Source organism: Piliocolobus tephrosceles, chromosome 3, assembly GCF_002776525.5.
Source record: "Piliocolobus tephrosceles isolate RC106 chromosome 3, ASM277652v3, whole genome shotgun sequence".
NCBI lineage: Eukaryota > Metazoa > Chordata > Mammalia > Primates > Cercopithecidae > Piliocolobus > Piliocolobus tephrosceles.
Genome location: NC_045436.1, coordinates 44,767,819 through 44,786,394, shown reverse-complemented (window position 1 = coordinate 44,786,394; position 18,576 = coordinate 44,767,819). Strand labels below are relative to the sequence as shown.

The following is an 18,576-nucleotide window of genomic DNA, read 5'->3' as shown; positions in this document are numbered from 1 at the left end:
TCTCTCTCTCTCTCTCATTTTCACACATACACACACACACAGGCTTAGAATTTGTAAGAATCACTAGAGTAATTCTGGTTGTTCGGAATCTTACTGGGCAAAAGAAAAGAAAATTCGTCATAATTTCTGTTAGTATTCAAAATATCCTGTGTTTATAGGGTGCTTTTGTGGTTTGTAGAGTTTTCAAATTCATTACGTCATTTGATTCTCATGGTTATCTCGTAGGAATCTTCAGATGGTATTCCTATTTTGCAAATGAAGAATAACGTCAAAAATCTAGTTGTTTGTTCTAGGTTACAAATTCACTGTATGACAAAGCTGTGACCAGACCCCAGGGGTTTTTTCTGTATAGCATTTTCTATATTATACTGCCTCTTCTGACTTAACAATTTCCTAAACATCCTTTTAAATACATGGCTCATCTTGCAAGAAAGAGAGAGAAATCCCAAATGGTGAAAAACTGAAGCATTAGAAGTATAAAGAAGTGATAGGACCAGATGTTGATGATTTCTGTAATAGGTCTTGGGTTTTAACATCCACTCATGGGCAAGAAGCAAGGTCTAGTATTGGATTTTCACACATAAAGTGCCAGGACTCTCAAAGGACTGCTTTCTCCCTAAAAGGGCAAATTGGAAACAACTTTTCTTTTCTTTTTTTTTTTTTTTTTTTTTTCTTTTTGAGGTGGAGTCTCGCTCTGTCACCCGGACTGGAGTGCAGTGGCCGGATCTCAGCTCACTGCAAGCTCCGCCTCCCAGGTTTACGCCATTCTCCTGCCTCAGCCTCCGGAGTAGCTGGGACTACAGGCGCCCGCCACCTCGCCCGGCTAGTATTTTTTGTATTTTTAGTAGAGACGGGGTTTCACCGTGTTAGCCAGGATGGTCTCGATCTCCTGACCTCGTGATCCACCCGTCTCGGCCTCCCAAAGTGCTGGGATTACAGGCTTGAGCCACCGCGCCCGGCGGAAACAACTTTTCTATCATTGCACGGAAATGTCAAGAAAGCAAATATCTATCATTCACTGAGCTCCCTGGAAGTGAAGGGATCTCTGTCTTTCAAATCTCTCTTCATGGGCCAGCAGCTCGTCTGGCTGTGGAATTGGAACTTATGTAACCAGTGAAATCTGTGAACCCTTCAAAGTGAGAAAGTAGTATTTTTAAGGGGTCTGGAACTTTTATGGTACATAGCAGAAGCAACGAACCAATATGCTTTCAACCCTGGTTGCACAGGATTCCTATAGGTAATGCCTCACGAGGACGAGCTCAAATTGTAAATTATAAAATTTATAAATTAGAGGAGGAAGCAGTCTACAAATTAGCCAGCAGATATTATATGGCAGCAGGATTCAAGAACTCTAGGTGAAATTGTAAGGAAGGCTATTAAATAATGTTCAAAATAAAATCTTTAAATAAAAGGATTCAAAACCCTAAGGATATAATGCTACCAAAAAAGCAATAGGTAGATGTTCAGAAACCCAAACAAATTTAAAAATTAAAAGCGTGGTGACATTACAGATTCACTGAACATATTAGATGGGTGAGGGACAGCAGAAAAGTGCATTAGAAACCTGATCTGAGGAAGTTACTAGAATATAGCAGAGAGAGAATAAAATTAAAACGTGGAAGGAAGGTTCAGAAACCTGGATAATGTAATGAGGAAACTATTTACATACATCTTAAGAGTCTGAAAAATAAAGTCATGAAAGGATTATGGCTGAGAACTGTTCAGAATTGATGAAAAATTCAGCTCCTTAGATTCAAGGAGCACAAGTTCTACCGATACTAAATAATCCATGTAGATACTTTGAAGTGAAACTTAGAATATCAGTGATAAAGAGACAATCTTATGTGAGCCAAATAGAAGCTGTGATCTTTACGTCATACACAGGCATTAAGAGCCTGGGCATTATGATAGGCTCTTTGGGGAATGCAAGTGTAAAAGTACAGTCCCAGTATTCAAGGACTTCACAAAGAAAAATACACACTGTGGTAAAGAAAAGCATACACATGTACCATAGTCTTGAAAGGAATACACAAAGTCAGGTCACTAGTTCTCAAGTCACTTTTTATAAAAAGTATTTTTATAGCCCCTTTTTATACTAAAATGAAAGTCATAGATAATATTTACCTTCACATAAAACTTTAAAGATATCAAAGAACATCCTAACAATAAGAGGAAAACTGAAAGAAATACTAGTTTACAGCCAGTGTTTCAAGGAGTAACTGTTTAGACACATCACCAGAAAACAAGGCATCAGGTACTTATTATATCCACTTATAATGAATAAATTTAAAATTAAAAGATCAGTAAATGTTTTGTATAGTTGCAATAGGAAAGTGAAATAAATAGTGTAGATGGACTTCAGAGGAAAAAAAACTAGTAAGGAAAAGTAATACTACCCAAGACTTTCCTATATTATGAGAGGACAGTAACCTTAATTGTAATAGGGATAACATGTTAAGACAGATTGGCATGACAACATAGAGAAAATTTTTAAGACATTTCACAAGTGGGTGGTTTTATTTACAGGTATAAGGTTAAGATCTCTATGTAGTGATAGATTGATGATAAAGAGTCATAGGAAGTATATCTCCATTCTGAAATTCAGTGTGTCAAGGCGTACATTGAGTCTTTAATACTAAAAAGATTTTGGAGAACATATCCTTGGATAAACAATGAAAAATAGAGGATGCATTGGACAAAAGGATAGAGATTAAGAAGTTTTATAGAGTTTGACCTCAGAACATTATCAGTAACATTGAAGACTAAGAGGTAGCCCCAAATTAACTGTCGGGTATACATTTTTTACAGCCTAGATTCCTTACTATGCTACAGATTTGTGTTTCTTCCCAACTTCTCAGAAAACAGAATGGCTGACCTAAATCATTTTTGTATTTTGGACTTCTGTCTCCATGACCTCCATTTGAAGGTTGGGGCTGGGGGCAGGAAGTTTGACCTATTTTTTTCTTCTTTTCAAAGCGAAGTAAAAGCCACTACATAATACAATGCTCCCTCACACTGGCTCTTTAAGGAAACATAGGATTTTAAGAGTAGAGAAAGAGTATTCCATGTAATGGATTAGTGCCAACAAAGACACCGATGCAAGATGAGTATCACCAGCTCACCTGATTTGGCATTTTTATTGATAACTACCACCATTGTGGTAGAAAACATTTCCTCTTAATTTTCCCTTTTCGTCTTAGACCTGCTCTTATTTTCCATTCTTACTTTTTTTTCCTTGCCAGATTATTCCTGAAATGTTTTCTCATTTCATTCCCTTACTCTAGAATTGTGCTGTAGCCTCTAGACAAACATCCTTATTTAAATTTTAATTGAAATTAAAATTTTATTTCATCAAACTAGCAACATTCAACTTATGGCTAGTAGCCACTATATGGGACAACATAGAGATAGAACATTTTCATAATTGTAGAAAGTTCTGCACAGTCCTATTTCAGAACCTACTACCATCTTCCTCATTTCCAATTAATTTAGTTCATATTCTTCATTTTGTCAATCAACAACTTTTTTAGGTGTCTGTTAGTACATTGTGTAAGACTAAAGATCACAGAGGTGCTAAAAGTATTAAGAGTCTCCCTTAAGATGTTTATGAGCAAGTTATAGGGGTAATTAAAAAATAATGGAAGTCCGAGTATCAGTCCAAATACTTGTTACCAGTATTCAAGAGTGAGGGGGAAAGCTCATTTGCATATTAAGAAAAGTATTTCCGTAGCAAGTTGGATTTGAGATGGACCTTAAAGGGTTAAGCAGGATTTCAGCAGGTAAAGATCTAGGCAGGAGACTGCTTAGAAAAGGAATACTTTCTTAGACACCAGAGAAGTAGAGAAGTGGTTTATTTGAGAAAAAAGATGCATTCTTCAGTGTTTCCTGTGTATAAGCTAAGTAATAGAAAGATAGTAGCTGAAGTTTTAGAAAATGTTGAAAACATCTAATTAATGAAAGTGATTAATTTCATTTGGAATTGAGACCCACATCAGGGGACCTAAAGAAAGTGAGATATGAAAGAAATGAGGACCTGGACTAGAATTTAGGCAAAGAAGAAAAAGGATGAAATTGAAACACAAGACATTGTTGAGAAGGAATTCACAGACTTTAACAGTTTAAACAAAATATCAGTGGGAATAAAATGTCATTTTTTAGGGGATGATAATTCCATTAATACAAATATGGAGAATTTTTGTGTAGGAAGCTGATACATTAATTTGACGTTTGAGATGTCTGCAGGACATTTTCTTTTTGACATGTTGAACTATGTTCAACATGGAAATGGGAATAAAGTGCTACATAAAACCTTCATGACTATTACTTGCCTAATAGCTTCTTTTCCAGCCAATACTGTATCACTTCATTCAAATATAGCCACTTAAGCTTCACATATCCCATTCTCATTCATAAAGTGCTCCAGTACCCACTAACCTATTTTCTTTCTGATGTTCACTTGGAGTTTTTTTATCTGTGGAGCATATTTTGCCATGGAATCTTTTTTGTTACCATTTCATACCTATTCCTTGTCTTCCCCAGCTTAATTGAAACGTCTCAGATTAAGGATTCTGTCCTGTCTTTGTGTATGCATCCATCACCTTCTACAGCTAGCATGGGACAGGACAGGTACAGGGCTTTACATAAATTGAGTAGCATAATACTCAAACAGTTTAGGCTACACCTGAATTAAATCTATTTTAATTGTTTCTACTTTGTAACACTTATTTCTAAATGTGTTTCTTATTAGCAGAATGCATTTAATTCATATATCAATAAACTTTTAAATTGACTGGTTTTTTCCTTCCTTTTAGTTCAGGAAAACATTTTTAAATATGAGCATTGATAATGATAAGAAAATGTTTTATGGCTTTTGCCTCATATGTCTTTATGCTTAAATTTTATTAGATGTATCTGTTTTTCTGAAATTTACAACTATTAAAAATAGTTACGTAAGAGTTTTAACTAATTATATATGTTATGTTAAATGTAAAAATAAAAATCTGGTTTGATTTTCAGATATATCATTGTGGTGGAACATGATCTAAGTGTATTGGACTATCTGTCCGACTTCATCTGCTGTTTATATGGTGTACCAAGCGCCTATGGAGTTGTCACTATGCCTTTTAGTGTAAGAGAAGGTAACTTGAAAAACTTTTTTCACATATGCTGTATTCTCTTCTTCTCTAATGCTTATAAACTACATTATTGATATTAAGTAGTTTTACATTGCTCTGATATCATCCAAAACTCTAGTTCCTTGGAATTTAATCACTGAGCAGAGTGTTTATATCAGTTGTTATACAAAATATATTTTTTTCATTTTGGAGAATTTTCTCCTGGGGATGGGTAGAAATGCAATGTTACTTTTGTGGGGGGTTGGGAGGCTACAGTAAAAGTCTTCTGCATTTTGGCTTCTGCGGTATTACTGTAGTATTTATCATTTTCAAATTAACTTTGAGAGGCCAATACCAGTAATGAAAGTCTTAAAATGCTTTCAGTATTCATCTTGTTTTCATGTTTTAAATTTATCTGTAATATGTATACGTTTTTGGAACTAAGACTATCTAAAAGCCTAATAAGATAGTTTAGTAAGTATATTAACATTTTTATTTAGTCTTTGTACTTCCAAGAAAATCAGATTCCCTGGCCTCTCCCTTCCATGTCTCCTCCTTACCTGTGCAATTTAAGCAAAAACAGAAACTAGCCTACCACTAAGTGGCTCCTGAAACAAGTACCAATGTACTCTCTGCCTTCCATACCTTTTCCTTTTTTTCTTTCCCATTTTCCTTTTGCTGCTTCCTTGTGTTTTTGTTTTTGTTTTTTGTTTTTCTCTCACCTGTCTTAAACTGACAATTCAGAACACAAAAGGGCTGTTTACGCAGGAAAAAAATACCATCTCCTAGAAGTAGAAAAATTCATGTAGCCTGTAGTTCCCTAAGTGGTGGCAGGTTTTTTGGTTGTTGTTTTATTTTTCAATCTTGGAAGAATCTTTTTTACACCTAAAAGCTCTTTTGGAAAAGTAAATTTATTTTGCATTATAATCCTTTTCATAAAAGGATGATGGGAGTTTTTATAATTTATAAAAAGTACATAGATATTAAGATGTGGGGAAGAAATTGTTGTAACTTACCTACTTATACATTTGAGATAGATGCATACTTGAAAGAAAAATTTGCAAAGTTACCTAGTTTTTTTGCCAGTAGTCCTAAGGGATGACATCAGAACCAATTTATTAATGTTTTATTCTTGTCAATTAACAAATATGTATTGAGTACCTTACTCTATACCATATGGTAGTCTTTGAATCAAGTTGATAATAATATGGGTACTTGGCAGTCATTCTTCACAACTCCAGTTATAAATGTCATGTCTAAAGGCTGTGCCATTTAGTAAATGGTACCCAGTAAGGTTTTTAATGTGCTTGATCTGTTAAAACAACTTAAGAAACTTTAGTTTTTCTGTGTTCCTTTAATATAGTGAAATCAGTGCAGCATTATTTAAAAGCTTTCTGTAAACTGTAAAGGTGGTTATAGTTTGAACTCATTTTTAAATTGACAAGACAAACATTGAAGTAGGACTATAAAGACTGACTTGCTGTGTGTTTTTTAAACAAAGTCACTTAGTTCTTTGAGCCTTTATTTTCCAAAATAAGTTAGGTATGTGGACTAAGTGGCTGCTAAGGTTCCATTGAGTTTATGTTTTTATGTAATTTTTTAATTTAGTTTTTTAACTTCACATTTATATGTTTTAGATAGTTTAAGATCAAAAAACAAGCAGATTTCGGCAAAGTAAATGTAATCTGTTCATTTGTTCTGTCAGCAAAGATGTGTTGAACACTTGTGTTCTAGGATGAGGATACAGGCTGCATGATGTATCTCTCAGTTCCAAACAAAATGAATAACGTCAAGACCTTCCAAAAAGCTTCAGCTTTCTTTTCACTTAAATATGGGAAACACTGAAATATGGATTATTCATTGTTTCTCAAATATACTTTTCATTTCAGTTTGTCTACCATTGTAGATCTTAAAATTTTATTACAGAGGGCTCTGGTATACAATGTTGGATTAAGTTATTAAAATCTGTTTAGATAATGGTGATTATCTTTGTACAGTGAAACCATTAAAAAAAAGTTAACTGAAGTTAGCTCATATTCAATTTCATATGAACCTGCAGGATTTTTTTTTATGCAATAAGTTATAACCTCAAAATATGTGCTTATCTCTCATGTGAAATTGAATACTGATTACAAATTGTATATTCAAAAATTTATCCCCCAAACTTTTATATCAATATTATATCAATCTGAAAATACTTTTACGTATTTGTCATTTTCACTTTAAAGATAAAGCAAAAAGGACATCATGTGCTCTCTTTTGCATAAAACGTGGGGGAAAAAATAATTACAGGATAATGAGAAGATGTATTTCATGTGGTTGGGGGGGACACGCCTATATATTCATGAATTATTTAAACTTACATTAAATATGGTTTTTTAAAAAAGTTAATTCTTTATATGCAGACCAACATGTTAGCAAAAATCCACAGAAATTTAGAGTATATAATCTATAGATTGCTCCCAAGAGAGCTTAGGATTTTGACTCTAATGATTTCTCCCTGTTGACAATTTTCTTCCCAACAGGCATAAACATTTTTTTGGATGGCTACGTTCCAACAGAAAACTTGAGATTCAGAGATGCATCGCTTGTTTTTAAAGTGGCTGAGACAGCAAATGAAGAAGAAGTTAAAAAGATGTGTATGTATAAATATCCAGGAATGAAGAAAAAAATGGGAGAGTTTGAGCTAGCGATTGTAGCTGGAGAGTTTACAGATTCTGAAATTATGGTGATGCTGGGGGAAAATGGTAAGTTTTCGTTTTGTTATAAGTAAAAATCTTTCTGTTTAGTAAATTAGTTTTAACTATTTTGTGGAAAGATTTGAATCATATGTTATAGGGCTAGAATATGGAGTTTTATTTAAACCCATAATTTTCTTAGTGTACTTTCACAGTTTTTTGGCATGGTGTAATTCAATTGCACTGTAATTCAATCAGGTTAATATTTCTTATTTTGTTTTATAACCTCCAGTGAAAATAAGGTGTTCTTTGTCAGCTGGTTTTTTACATGTAAATTAATAAGGCAGTTATTAATCTTATAAATTGACTAAGGAGGAAAGGATAAATGGTGATTCAGAAACAATCTAGCTTTAAAAATTTTCCTCATACACTTCAGTGTGGAACTTTTTTTATTTTAAATTCAGAGCGCTCTATCTTTGTAAATAATTGTATTACCAACAAATATTTCATAATAAATTGTTATAAGTATAGGTATAAGATGAATTTGACTACTAAATATGTGATACTGTCTTCATGATTTAAGAACTATTTGAATTGTAATCTTACAGCTTACAAAACTATAGAAGATAAATTTTATATAAGATTGCTACAATGTTATCAGTGTTTAGATAATGGGAATTTTGAATTGGATTGCAATTAATTTAAGTATTTTATATAAGTAAACTTTAAGATTACAGTTATCTTTTCGCAAAATAGTCTATACTATCTTAATAAATTGTGTGCCCTCATAATTTAGCTAAGTAAATCTTTTCAAACTATTGCAGGATTTAAACTTTATAGATATACCATTTATTAAAATTGTCATTATAAGCTTTGACTAGTCTTTATTCCTCTTAATTAGCTTAGAATGACACTTCAGAGGTGAACCATGAAAGACTGAGTATTTTTCTATATAAACTTCAGAATTCAATAATGTCAGTGTATATCTTTAAAACAAATTTCTCAGTTAAAACTAAATAGGAGCCGGGTGCGGTGGCTCAAGCCTGTAATCCCAGCACTTTGGGAGGCCGAGACGGGCGGATTACGAGGTCAGGAGATCGAGACCATCCCGGCCAACACGGTGAAACCCCGTTTCTACTAAAAAATACAAAAAACTAGCCGGGCGAGGTGGCGGGCGCCTGTAGTCCCAGCTACTCCAGAGGCTGAGGTGGGAGAATGGCGTAAACCCGGGAGGCGGAGCTTGCAGTGAGCTGAGATCCGGCCACTGCACTCCAGCCTGGGCAACAAAGCGAGACTCCGTCTCAAAAAAAAAAATAAATAAATAAATAGGACATAGTGTTTTACTTTAAATGTCAAGCATCTTTCAGATCAAATTGTCGTATGTTGTGTTGCCAGGAACGGGTAAAACGACATTTATCAGAATGCTTGCTGGAAGACTTAAACCTGATGAAGGAGGTACAGTTGTAATTGTTGAGTCTTTTTACACTGTTCTACACAGTCAACTTTAAAGATCTGGGCAGTTTTTAGTGTCTTATGTATTTCATTATTTTGCAGGAGAAGTACCAGTTCTAAATGTCAGTTATAAGCCACAGAAAATTAGTCCCAAATCAACTGTGAGTTATTATTTTTTATATGGTTACTAAAGAAAATTTTGTATATAATGCCTATAGCTTTTATCTTTTACTGTATTAAAATTTTTCTCCAAATTAGATTCTATGCAGTTTTATTGGTCGTTTCTAACAAAGGTATTAAGAGTCCAATCCTTGATTCATATCCACTGCTAAGAAAGTGCTTTAAAGATGTTTGTCACATTTGGCCGGGCGCAGTGACTCACGCCTGTAATCCCAACACTTTGGAAGGCCTAGGCCAGCGGATCACAAGGTCAGGAAATGGAGACCATCCTGGCTTAACATGGTGAAACCCCGTCTCTACTAAAAATACAAAAAATTAGCTGAGCATGGTGGCGGGCACCTGTAGTCCCAGCTACTCAGAAGGCTGAGGCAGGAGAATGGCATGAACCCGGGAGGTAGAGCTTGCAGTGAGCGGAGATTGCGCCACTACACTCCAGCCTGGGTGACAGAGCGAGACTGTCTCAAAAAAATAAAAACATAAAAAGATATCATCTTTTTGCTAAATAAATCATTAAAAACCTAATGTATTTTGTGCTTCAAAGTGACACCAGCAAGAACATGAAAAGGCTACCCACAAGATGGGAGAAACATTTGCACATCATATATCTATTAAAGGACTTGTATCCAGCATACATAAAGAAATCTTACAATTAAAAATGAGCAGATGTCTTTAAGTTATTCAGCCATAAAAAGAAATGAAATATTAACAAATTCCACAGTATGGATAAACCTTGAAACCATTATGTTAAAGTTAACCTCCTTTGATTTTTGCAGGTGTTGTAATGAACTCCTCAGTACCTCACCATTCAATTTATGTTTTGTCTACTTGGCTTAGCTTATCATAAAAGTTTTATCATTGATACTCTCTATAAGCTTAGATTTAAATTCTAAAATTCAGCCTTATCCTGAAACAGCAAGGAAAAGCCATCTTAGGATTCATCCCTTCATTCCTAACACACTATCATGCATTTTGTGTTCTCTCTTACTGACTGCCTAAGGTTGCTTGATACCCACTTTGACCTTTGGAATTTCCAATCTCGAATGTTTTTTCCCCTGAAACATTCATTATTTGCTTATTACTTTCTAATTTTAAGATTATTATTGCAGCGGCTGTGGAGTGGGAAAAAAAAAAAAGATTGTTGCAGGCTGGGCACGGTAGCTCATGCATGTCATCCCAGCACTTGGGGAGGCTGAGGCAGGAGAGTCACTTGAGCCCAAGAGTTTAAGAACAGCCTGGCCAACATAGATCCCGCCTCCACAAAAACTTAAAAAATTGCTTCAGCATGGTGGTACATGCCTGTAATTACAACTTCTCTAGAGGCTGAAGTGGGAGGATCACTTGAGCCTGGGAGGTTGAGGCTGCAGTGAGCCCTGATCATGCCATTGCATACCTGGGCAATAGAGCAAGACCCTGTCTCAAAAGAAAAACAAAATCCCTTTTTACTTGTTGTATATGATGGGTTTTGAATAGAAAATCTCAAAACATGTCATAGATGGTGGATACACATTGATATCTGTTGGTGAAATATTGATATACTTTTATTCTGAAGCTTAACTTTGTCAAGATTCATAGAGTTCTGTAGTGAAATTTTATCATTTAAATACTTTTTTCTATTAAAAACAGGGAAGTGTTCGCCAGTTACTACATGAAAAGATAAGAGATGCTTATACTCATCCACAATTTGTGACAGATGTAATGAAGCCTTTGCAAATTGAAAACATCATCGATCAAGAGGTACTTTAATGTAATTTTTTAAATTTTATTATTATTTTGAATTTTGGATGCCTTCACATGGTTTGCTAAACTCCTCCAATTAGGTGCAGACATTATCTGGTGGTGAACTACAGAGAGTAGCTTTAGCCCTTTGTTTGGGCAAACCTGCTGATGTCTATTTAATTGATGAACCATCTGCATATTTGGATTCTGAGCAAAGACTGATGGCAGCTCGAGTTGTCAAACGGTAAATATCTTGCTCATAGAAGTATTTTGATTATATGTACTGTCCTACAAGTGTGCTTAATATAACAGTGGAATGTTTTATGATATAAAGCTGTAAGATTTCAAAATCATTGTGTTTTAGTTTCATACTCCATGCAAAAAAAACAGCCTTTGTTGTGGAACATGACTTCATCATGGCCACCTATCTAGCGGACCGTGTCATCGTTTTTGATGGTGTTCCATCTAAGAACACAGTTGCAAACAGGTAAAATTACTTTTTAATATGTTCAAAGTAATTCATTTTAAATTTTCCAATAAATAGTAAAGTCACTGACTTTAATTTTTAAAAAATGAAAGCTAGAAATTTTAGACCTGATTCTGTGACTCCTGAGATCATTGGTATTGGGGACTGGATGGGACCATGTAAAAGAGTAGTTTTTAGGCTGCAGTGTAGAATCCTTCACCAGGAAGATAAAAAGCTGTGGGCCCCTCACCTTTTCTTTCAGCTTAACTTTTGTTTGCTTTATTATTTGAATCTCCCAAAAAAGATTGAAAACTATTGCTTTCATACATGATAGAAAAAGAAAACAAGATTCAAAGAGGATACTTGATTTGTTCAACTGATACTGACAGTGATTGAGCTCACAGTGGATCCCAGATATCTAGTGTTGATCTATAGCAGAGTTAAAATAAATGGTTTTACCTTTTTCCTTTTCTCTTCTCATTTTTCCTTGTTAGCCTGATTAGGAGCACTTGCAATATAGAGAAGCCTAACATTCAGATCAGATCAGGTTATGAGAAATTCATTTTACCTTTAGTGCTAAAGCCTGTATTATTAGATTGAGCTAAATGAAATTACTGGTGTTCAGTTTTCACCTACAAAACCAGCAGTTTCATGTGGTTTCAGCATGTTTTCTGGTATTAGAGAGCAAGGAATGAAGTTGCCATTTTAATAATTCATCTAAGAAATAAAAGTATTTTGCTGGGCTTCTTCCCTGAATTCCTTTTTTTTTTTTTTTAAATAAATTGAGAATTACATATTTCTTGAAGAGCCAAGGAAATTTCTTAGTATATATGATGTTTATTTGTTCATCTAATGATATCCCACCTATTTACAAAATTTTAAAATGTTTCACATGTATGTTGTGATTTGGCATGATTTAAGAACTAGCTTGGGTAAAAACGATGAAGTATAGAAATTTAGAAAGGAGTTATCACTGAAAACCACTATTAGGAGGACATATCACCTCCAGTAACAAATTTTTCATATAAATATAACTTTTTAAGATTCTCATCTCCCCTAAAAATGTGCAATTTGAGATTCTGTAATCTACTTATTAATGATCTTCTGTTTTTCTAAAGTAGTACTTTCGTCTTAAATGTTTCTTTCACCAGATTAGAAATCCAGGTTAATTTTTTTGTTGTTTTGCACAAAAATATTATAGCCAAGAAAACTATATAGTCCAAGCAAAGCCATTTCTGAACATAGGATTTGTAGTATGGTGTTGTACTGTTATCCAGATGATTTATGATTGGGGAATTTGAGGCAATAGTAATTCTTAATACCCTTCATCCCAAAAGGTAGTTACATTTCTGAAGTAAAATTTAATCAAAATTGATTTTTTTTTTTTTTCTTCTAGTCCTCAAACCCTTTTGGCTGGCATGAATAAATTTTTGTCTCAGCTTGAAATTACTTTCAGAAGAGATCCAAACAACTATAGGCCACGAATAAACAAACTTAATTCAATTAAGGTATGTAGAAAAATTGTCTTAAATCATGGATCACTTTGATCTCAGTATAAACGACTGAAAGGCTATTGAAAAATCAGTAACATATGGCTGGGCACTGTGACTCACGCCTGTATTCGAGCGCTTCGCGAGGCCAAGGCAGGCAGATCATTTGACGTCAGGAGTTTGAGACCAACCTGGCCAACATGGTGCAACCCCATCTCTACTAAAAATGCAAAAATTAGCCGAGTCTGGTGGCAGGCATCTGTAATCCCAGCTACTCGGGAGGTTGAGACAGGAGAATCGCTTGAACCTGGGAGGTGGCGGTTATAGTGAGCTGAGATCGTCCCACTGTACTCCAGCCTGGGCAAAAGAGTGAGACTCTATCTAAAAAAATAAAAATAAAAACAAAAACAGAAAAACACCATATTTTATTTTAAAATTCCTATGATTTTTACATTTTAAGACCCGATGGCATACTTTAGTCTGCAGTAGGCAGCAGTTGTAACATAGCTGTCATTGCTGTGTGAGGTCAGAGCTGTTCCTGTTGTCTCTAAGCTGTATCACAGTTGTACTACCTATATTGATTACCATTTAAAATGTCTTGGGGAAGATTACACTAATTCACCATTGTAACAAAGAATTTTTTAAGAATACCTTAACCAATTTCTGTTATATTTTTCAATATATGATTGAAAGGTATATTTTAGGCCGAGCGCGGTGGCTCATGCCTGTAATCCCAGAACTTTGGGAGGCCAAGGTGGGCGGATCATGAGGTCAGGAGATCAAGACCATCCTGGCTAACTTTAACGGTGAAAAACCCGTCTCTACTAAAAATACAAAAAATTAGCCAGGCATGGTGGCATGCACCTGTAATCCCGGCTACTCAAGAGGCTGAGGCAGGAGAATCACTTGAACCCAGGAGGTAGAGGTTGCAGTGAGCCAAGATAGTGCCACTGTACTCCAGCCTGGACAACAGGGTGAGTCTCTGTCCCTGTCTCCCCAACCCCCCCCCCAAAAAAAGAAAGTATATTTTAAAAGTCTAAACAAGCTCCTGTGATGAGGAAAACATTGTGTTGACTTAGTTGACAATGTTTTTTGTCTTGGTAGTACACAGTTGTGCACCCTACAGTTGATTTCCTCTGTGAAATACAGTATTTGTTTATTAAAAGGCAAAAATCTTCATCACTCAGAAACAAAGTAAATGAACTCTGAAAGCATTTCTGAGTTGTTTTTTTGGTTTTGGTTTTCTTTTGGGTTGTTTGTTTTTTGTTTGTTTTTTTGAGACAGAGTCTCACTCTCACGCAGGCTGGAGTGCAGTGATCTCGGCTCGCTACAACCTCTGCCTCCTGAGTTCAAGCAATTCTCTGCCTCAGCCTCCTGAGTAGCTGGGATTACAGGTGCCCGCCACCACACCTGACTAATTTTTTGTATTTTTTTAATAGAGACAGTTTCACCATCTTGGCCATGCTGGTCTTGAACTCCTGACCTCGTGATCCACCTGCCTTGGCCTCCCAAAGTGCTGGGATTACAGGCGTGAGCCACCGTGCTGGCCATCATTTCTGTGTTTAAAATCTGCAGTGCCTCAAAGTGTTTACATTTTATCACTCTATATCTATCCTTAATGCTTAAAAGCTTTAGAAGTATGTTATACATAGTTCTGCTGTGGCATTTATGTTCATATTTGTAAGTCCTAGCTTTGCTGCTAAACCATGAGCTCTTGGAATGCCAGAGGCAAAGTTATCTTGCACGTCATTGTATTCTTAAGCACCTAACAGTATGTCTGGATGCCCTTACCGTTTATTATATATTTTGTTTTTAAATGATTGATATTACTTCTTGGCCAGGATAGAGAAATGGTAAGTTCTCACATAAAATTGAAGAGTTGTCTCAGTTTTGAAAAGCATATTGGGTAGAAAAGAAGAATTTCTTCTGAAGCATTAAGGACACTTTGTATTGTCATTTTCTTAGATAGACTGGTGGTTCAGTCACCATCAGTTAATCATTTCTGTATGCCTACTCATTTTAAGATAGTCATACCTTAATCCTAATAAGAGAACAGCGCAACAAGTAGGTAGGTGAGATTGTTACTGGCTAGTATTGGAAAAAATCACATATATATTTTCTGTAATAGGCAGATCTCAGACTGACAGTATGCTACATTTTGGATCTGGAGATTAGAGTTGCATTGATGAAAACAGAATTAGTTTTCCCAGAAATAATACATAGCAAAATTTTATATATGTAAGGCATCTTATATAAAGGGACTTCGCTTGAGTTGGTGCAAGTGAGTCATTCTAGCATTAGGGATGGGGCAGAGGTAGTTATCTTTCCTTTGAGCAGTGGACCCAGGAATATCCAGAAACAGATGGTGTGTGCAGAACGGGTTGTACAGGCCCTTATGTTGTAAACACTGCTAAGTAATACCATCAGTGAAAGTGTACCTTTACCTATAGAATGGTAATTGCTGATTTTTGTTGCTTCTGTTTTCTTTTTTAGGATGTAGAACAAAAGAAGAGTGGAAACTACTTTTTCCTGGATGATTAGACTGACTCTGAGGATATTGATTAAGCCACTTATTAAAAGGAATATTTGCTAGAATTTTTGTCATGTAAAACTTGAATCAGGATTTTATGCCCCACATACTCTGGAACTTGAAGTATAATTTACTTAATATAACATAAAAAGCCAGTTGGGTTCTAAATTGTAGTTGAAACACAGAAAATGCCACTTTTCTGTTCCTGATGAGGCCCTTTTGTGCATAATGTTCTAAAATGAAGACATTTCAAGCTATACAAATTACCTCCAAGTGTTCATGATGTATGGGAAGATTTTCAGTAGGTGTATTATATTCACGTACCAAATGCTGACCAGTGTTGCTCCATTTTTTAAATCTTGAAAAGGGTTTCTGTACTTACCTGGTTTGCCAAGTATGCCAGTGTGATGAAACTGCCCTTGTTTTAAAAGCTGGTCAAAGATTCCACTGATTGACATTTGATAAATAAACATCAGGATTATGTTTATTATTTGTTTTCAGTCTTTGCACTATCAGTATGTGGTTTCTGAGGAAGATTATCTACTACAAAACACCACTGTAAAAATAGGTATTTTTTAATTGTGTTTAATCTTTTTGGTGCTTTTAAACACGTTTAGCAAAAACCAGTTCAGTTCCCTTCCCCCCCAAAAACCCCTAACTTTACTCTGAATTTTTGTTTTTGCATTCCATAAGGTTCTGTATTCAGTCATTCTCTAGGTAATGTCATTTTTATACACATATATTTATATAACCACTGATGGAGATTTAGGAAAAAGCATTTCTAAAGAATATTTGCTTCCCTTACAACTACAGACTCGAAATCTTTAAAGATGGTGCCTAAGCATCTATGTATTTTTTTTAAGTTCCTCAGATTTTTCTGGTGGGCAGCCCAGGATTATAAACCATGTCTCTAAAGGCAACATTAATGCAAAAGTCCCCAGATAGCAATACAAAGTATCCCTTGGTACCACATATATTCATTTCTGAGTTTGGATATAGAGCACATTATCTAAACCATTTTTTAGTTCCAAAAGCCTATCTAAATTTCTTGAGTTCCTGCATTTTGAACAAGATTGCCTGGAGCCTGGAGCCACTTTAAGTTGTACTTCTGACTAAACTGGAATTATGAGTGAGGAAGAGTGTTTACTAAATAAATGACTGGGGCAAGCAAAATTGAGGGGAAATTAGAAAGTACTTGACAAACTTTAAGAGCTACTTGAAATAATGGAAGTCTTGATTAATATGCAAATAATGGCTAGAAAGTATGGTTTAACTGGACCCCATTATGCCTTTTAAAAAATAATTTCAGTAACCCATAAATACATGTTGTAAAAAATTCAGATACACAGAATGGAATAAAAAAATGATCTCCCTTTATTACCCTCACAAAGGTTACCAGCGTTTGAATTTAATAATGTATATTCTTTCATGCCTTTTTCTGTGCACTTACCTAAGTGTGTATATGTAAAGGGTTTGTTTTGTACACAAATGGGATTATACTAAAATAATGCCTATTTTTAAGGATAGGTTAAATTTGTGAATTATTATTTCAAATATATTGAATAAAATAAGCAAAAGCTATTGTTATTTACTGATCCTGGATTGTCTTAAAGAAAGTACTTGTGATATAACAAGAGCACAGTTCTACTTAATGCTAATGACAGAATATGTATTAAAAGTATTTTCATGTAAATGAAATTTAAAATATGGATCTTAAAATTTTACATAGCAATAGAAAGGCCTACAATTGCTAACACAAGAAAAATGTTTATAAAATCAGTATTACATAGAGCATCAGTGCAGATGTTAGCAAAAAGAATGAGACTACTTGATTATGTCCTAATTGGAAAAAGTCTCAAATACTTAAAAAACAAAAAATTGGAACAGTTTATATACTACCATTTTTGTGAAAATATACAGAATATCGAAATATACAAAGGAATACTCAAGACACAGATTGCTTTTGACAAGGACAATTTAATAGAAAAAAACATTTATATATACAAATATAATACTCTTTGAATTTTACATTTTGCATGTGATTAAAAATCATTGAAATTGTGTTTTGTCTTGAGGCTTTTTTCTTTTTTTTTTTTTTTGAGGTGGAGTCTTGCTCTGTCACCCAGGCTCGAGTGCAATGATGCGATCTGCACTCATTGCAACCTCCGCCTCCTGGGTTCAAGCAATTCTGCCTCAGCCTCCCCAGTAGCTGGGATTACAGGCACCCGCCACCACGCCCAGCTATTTTTGTATTTTTAGTAGAGACGGAGTTTCACCATGTTGGCCACGCTGGTCTGGAACTGAACCTCAGGTAATCCACCCACCTTGGCCTCCCAACGTACTGCGGTTACAGGCATGAGCCACTGTGCCCAGCCATTGGTTTTTAAATCGTCATTGGATAATCCTTATTTTCTGTGTTCACTTCATGTAGTCTTAAAGGCAGTGTATTGATGCTACAACTATTTTTTTTGCAATTTAGGTTAACCTAATTTTAGTCTACAAGCATTTTAAAGTCCAGTCTTGTATCTGTCTTAACACTCAGTATGTATAGCATGGTGTCTGGCATGTAGTGGCCTACTGTATTGAAGGAATGAACCTGCATGTCTCAGAGAAAGTAGGAAGACTACAAAACTGCTGTGTTCTGTAATTTCCTTCATATTCATCAATATACTTGGATACAGGTATGTCAAGTCCTTAACCCCAGTGCCTAGTCTGTTGTGAGCACTCAGTGAGTGGTTCAGAGATAAAGTAATCATTCTGGGTTGGAATGTCAGAAAGGACTACATAAAGTTATTAGGTCCCAGGAAACAGTAACAGCACCCATCTTACTGAGTTAAAAGGAGAAGTGAGATAATCCACGAAAAGCAAAATACATGTCTGGTGAGAGGCAGAAAGGAACATGGGCATTTTAAGAGATTAATGGAAGGAAATGATGGATACAGGCTGATTG

At 35.1% G+C, this 18,576-nt stretch overlaps 1 protein-coding gene across 1 annotated transcript; it reads left to right on the top strand.

The window, feature by feature from the left end:
* The first annotated feature begins 5,014 nt into the window (after positions 1 to 5,014).
* ABCE1 (ATP binding cassette subfamily E member 1) lies at positions 5,015 to 17,221 on the top strand. The gene is given in 10 exon segments (XM_026454133.1): positions 5,015 to 5,138; positions 7,640 to 7,861; positions 9,188 to 9,218; positions 9,221 to 9,247; positions 9,347 to 9,405; positions 11,048 to 11,158; positions 11,242 to 11,384; positions 11,505 to 11,627; positions 13,003 to 13,114; positions 15,590 to 17,221. Coding segments are annotated over 9 exon segments (657 nt in total). The 5' UTR covers positions 5,015 to 5,138; positions 7,640 to 7,858; the 3' UTR covers positions 15,638 to 17,221.
* Positions 17,222 to 18,576: the final 1,355 nt, after the last annotated feature.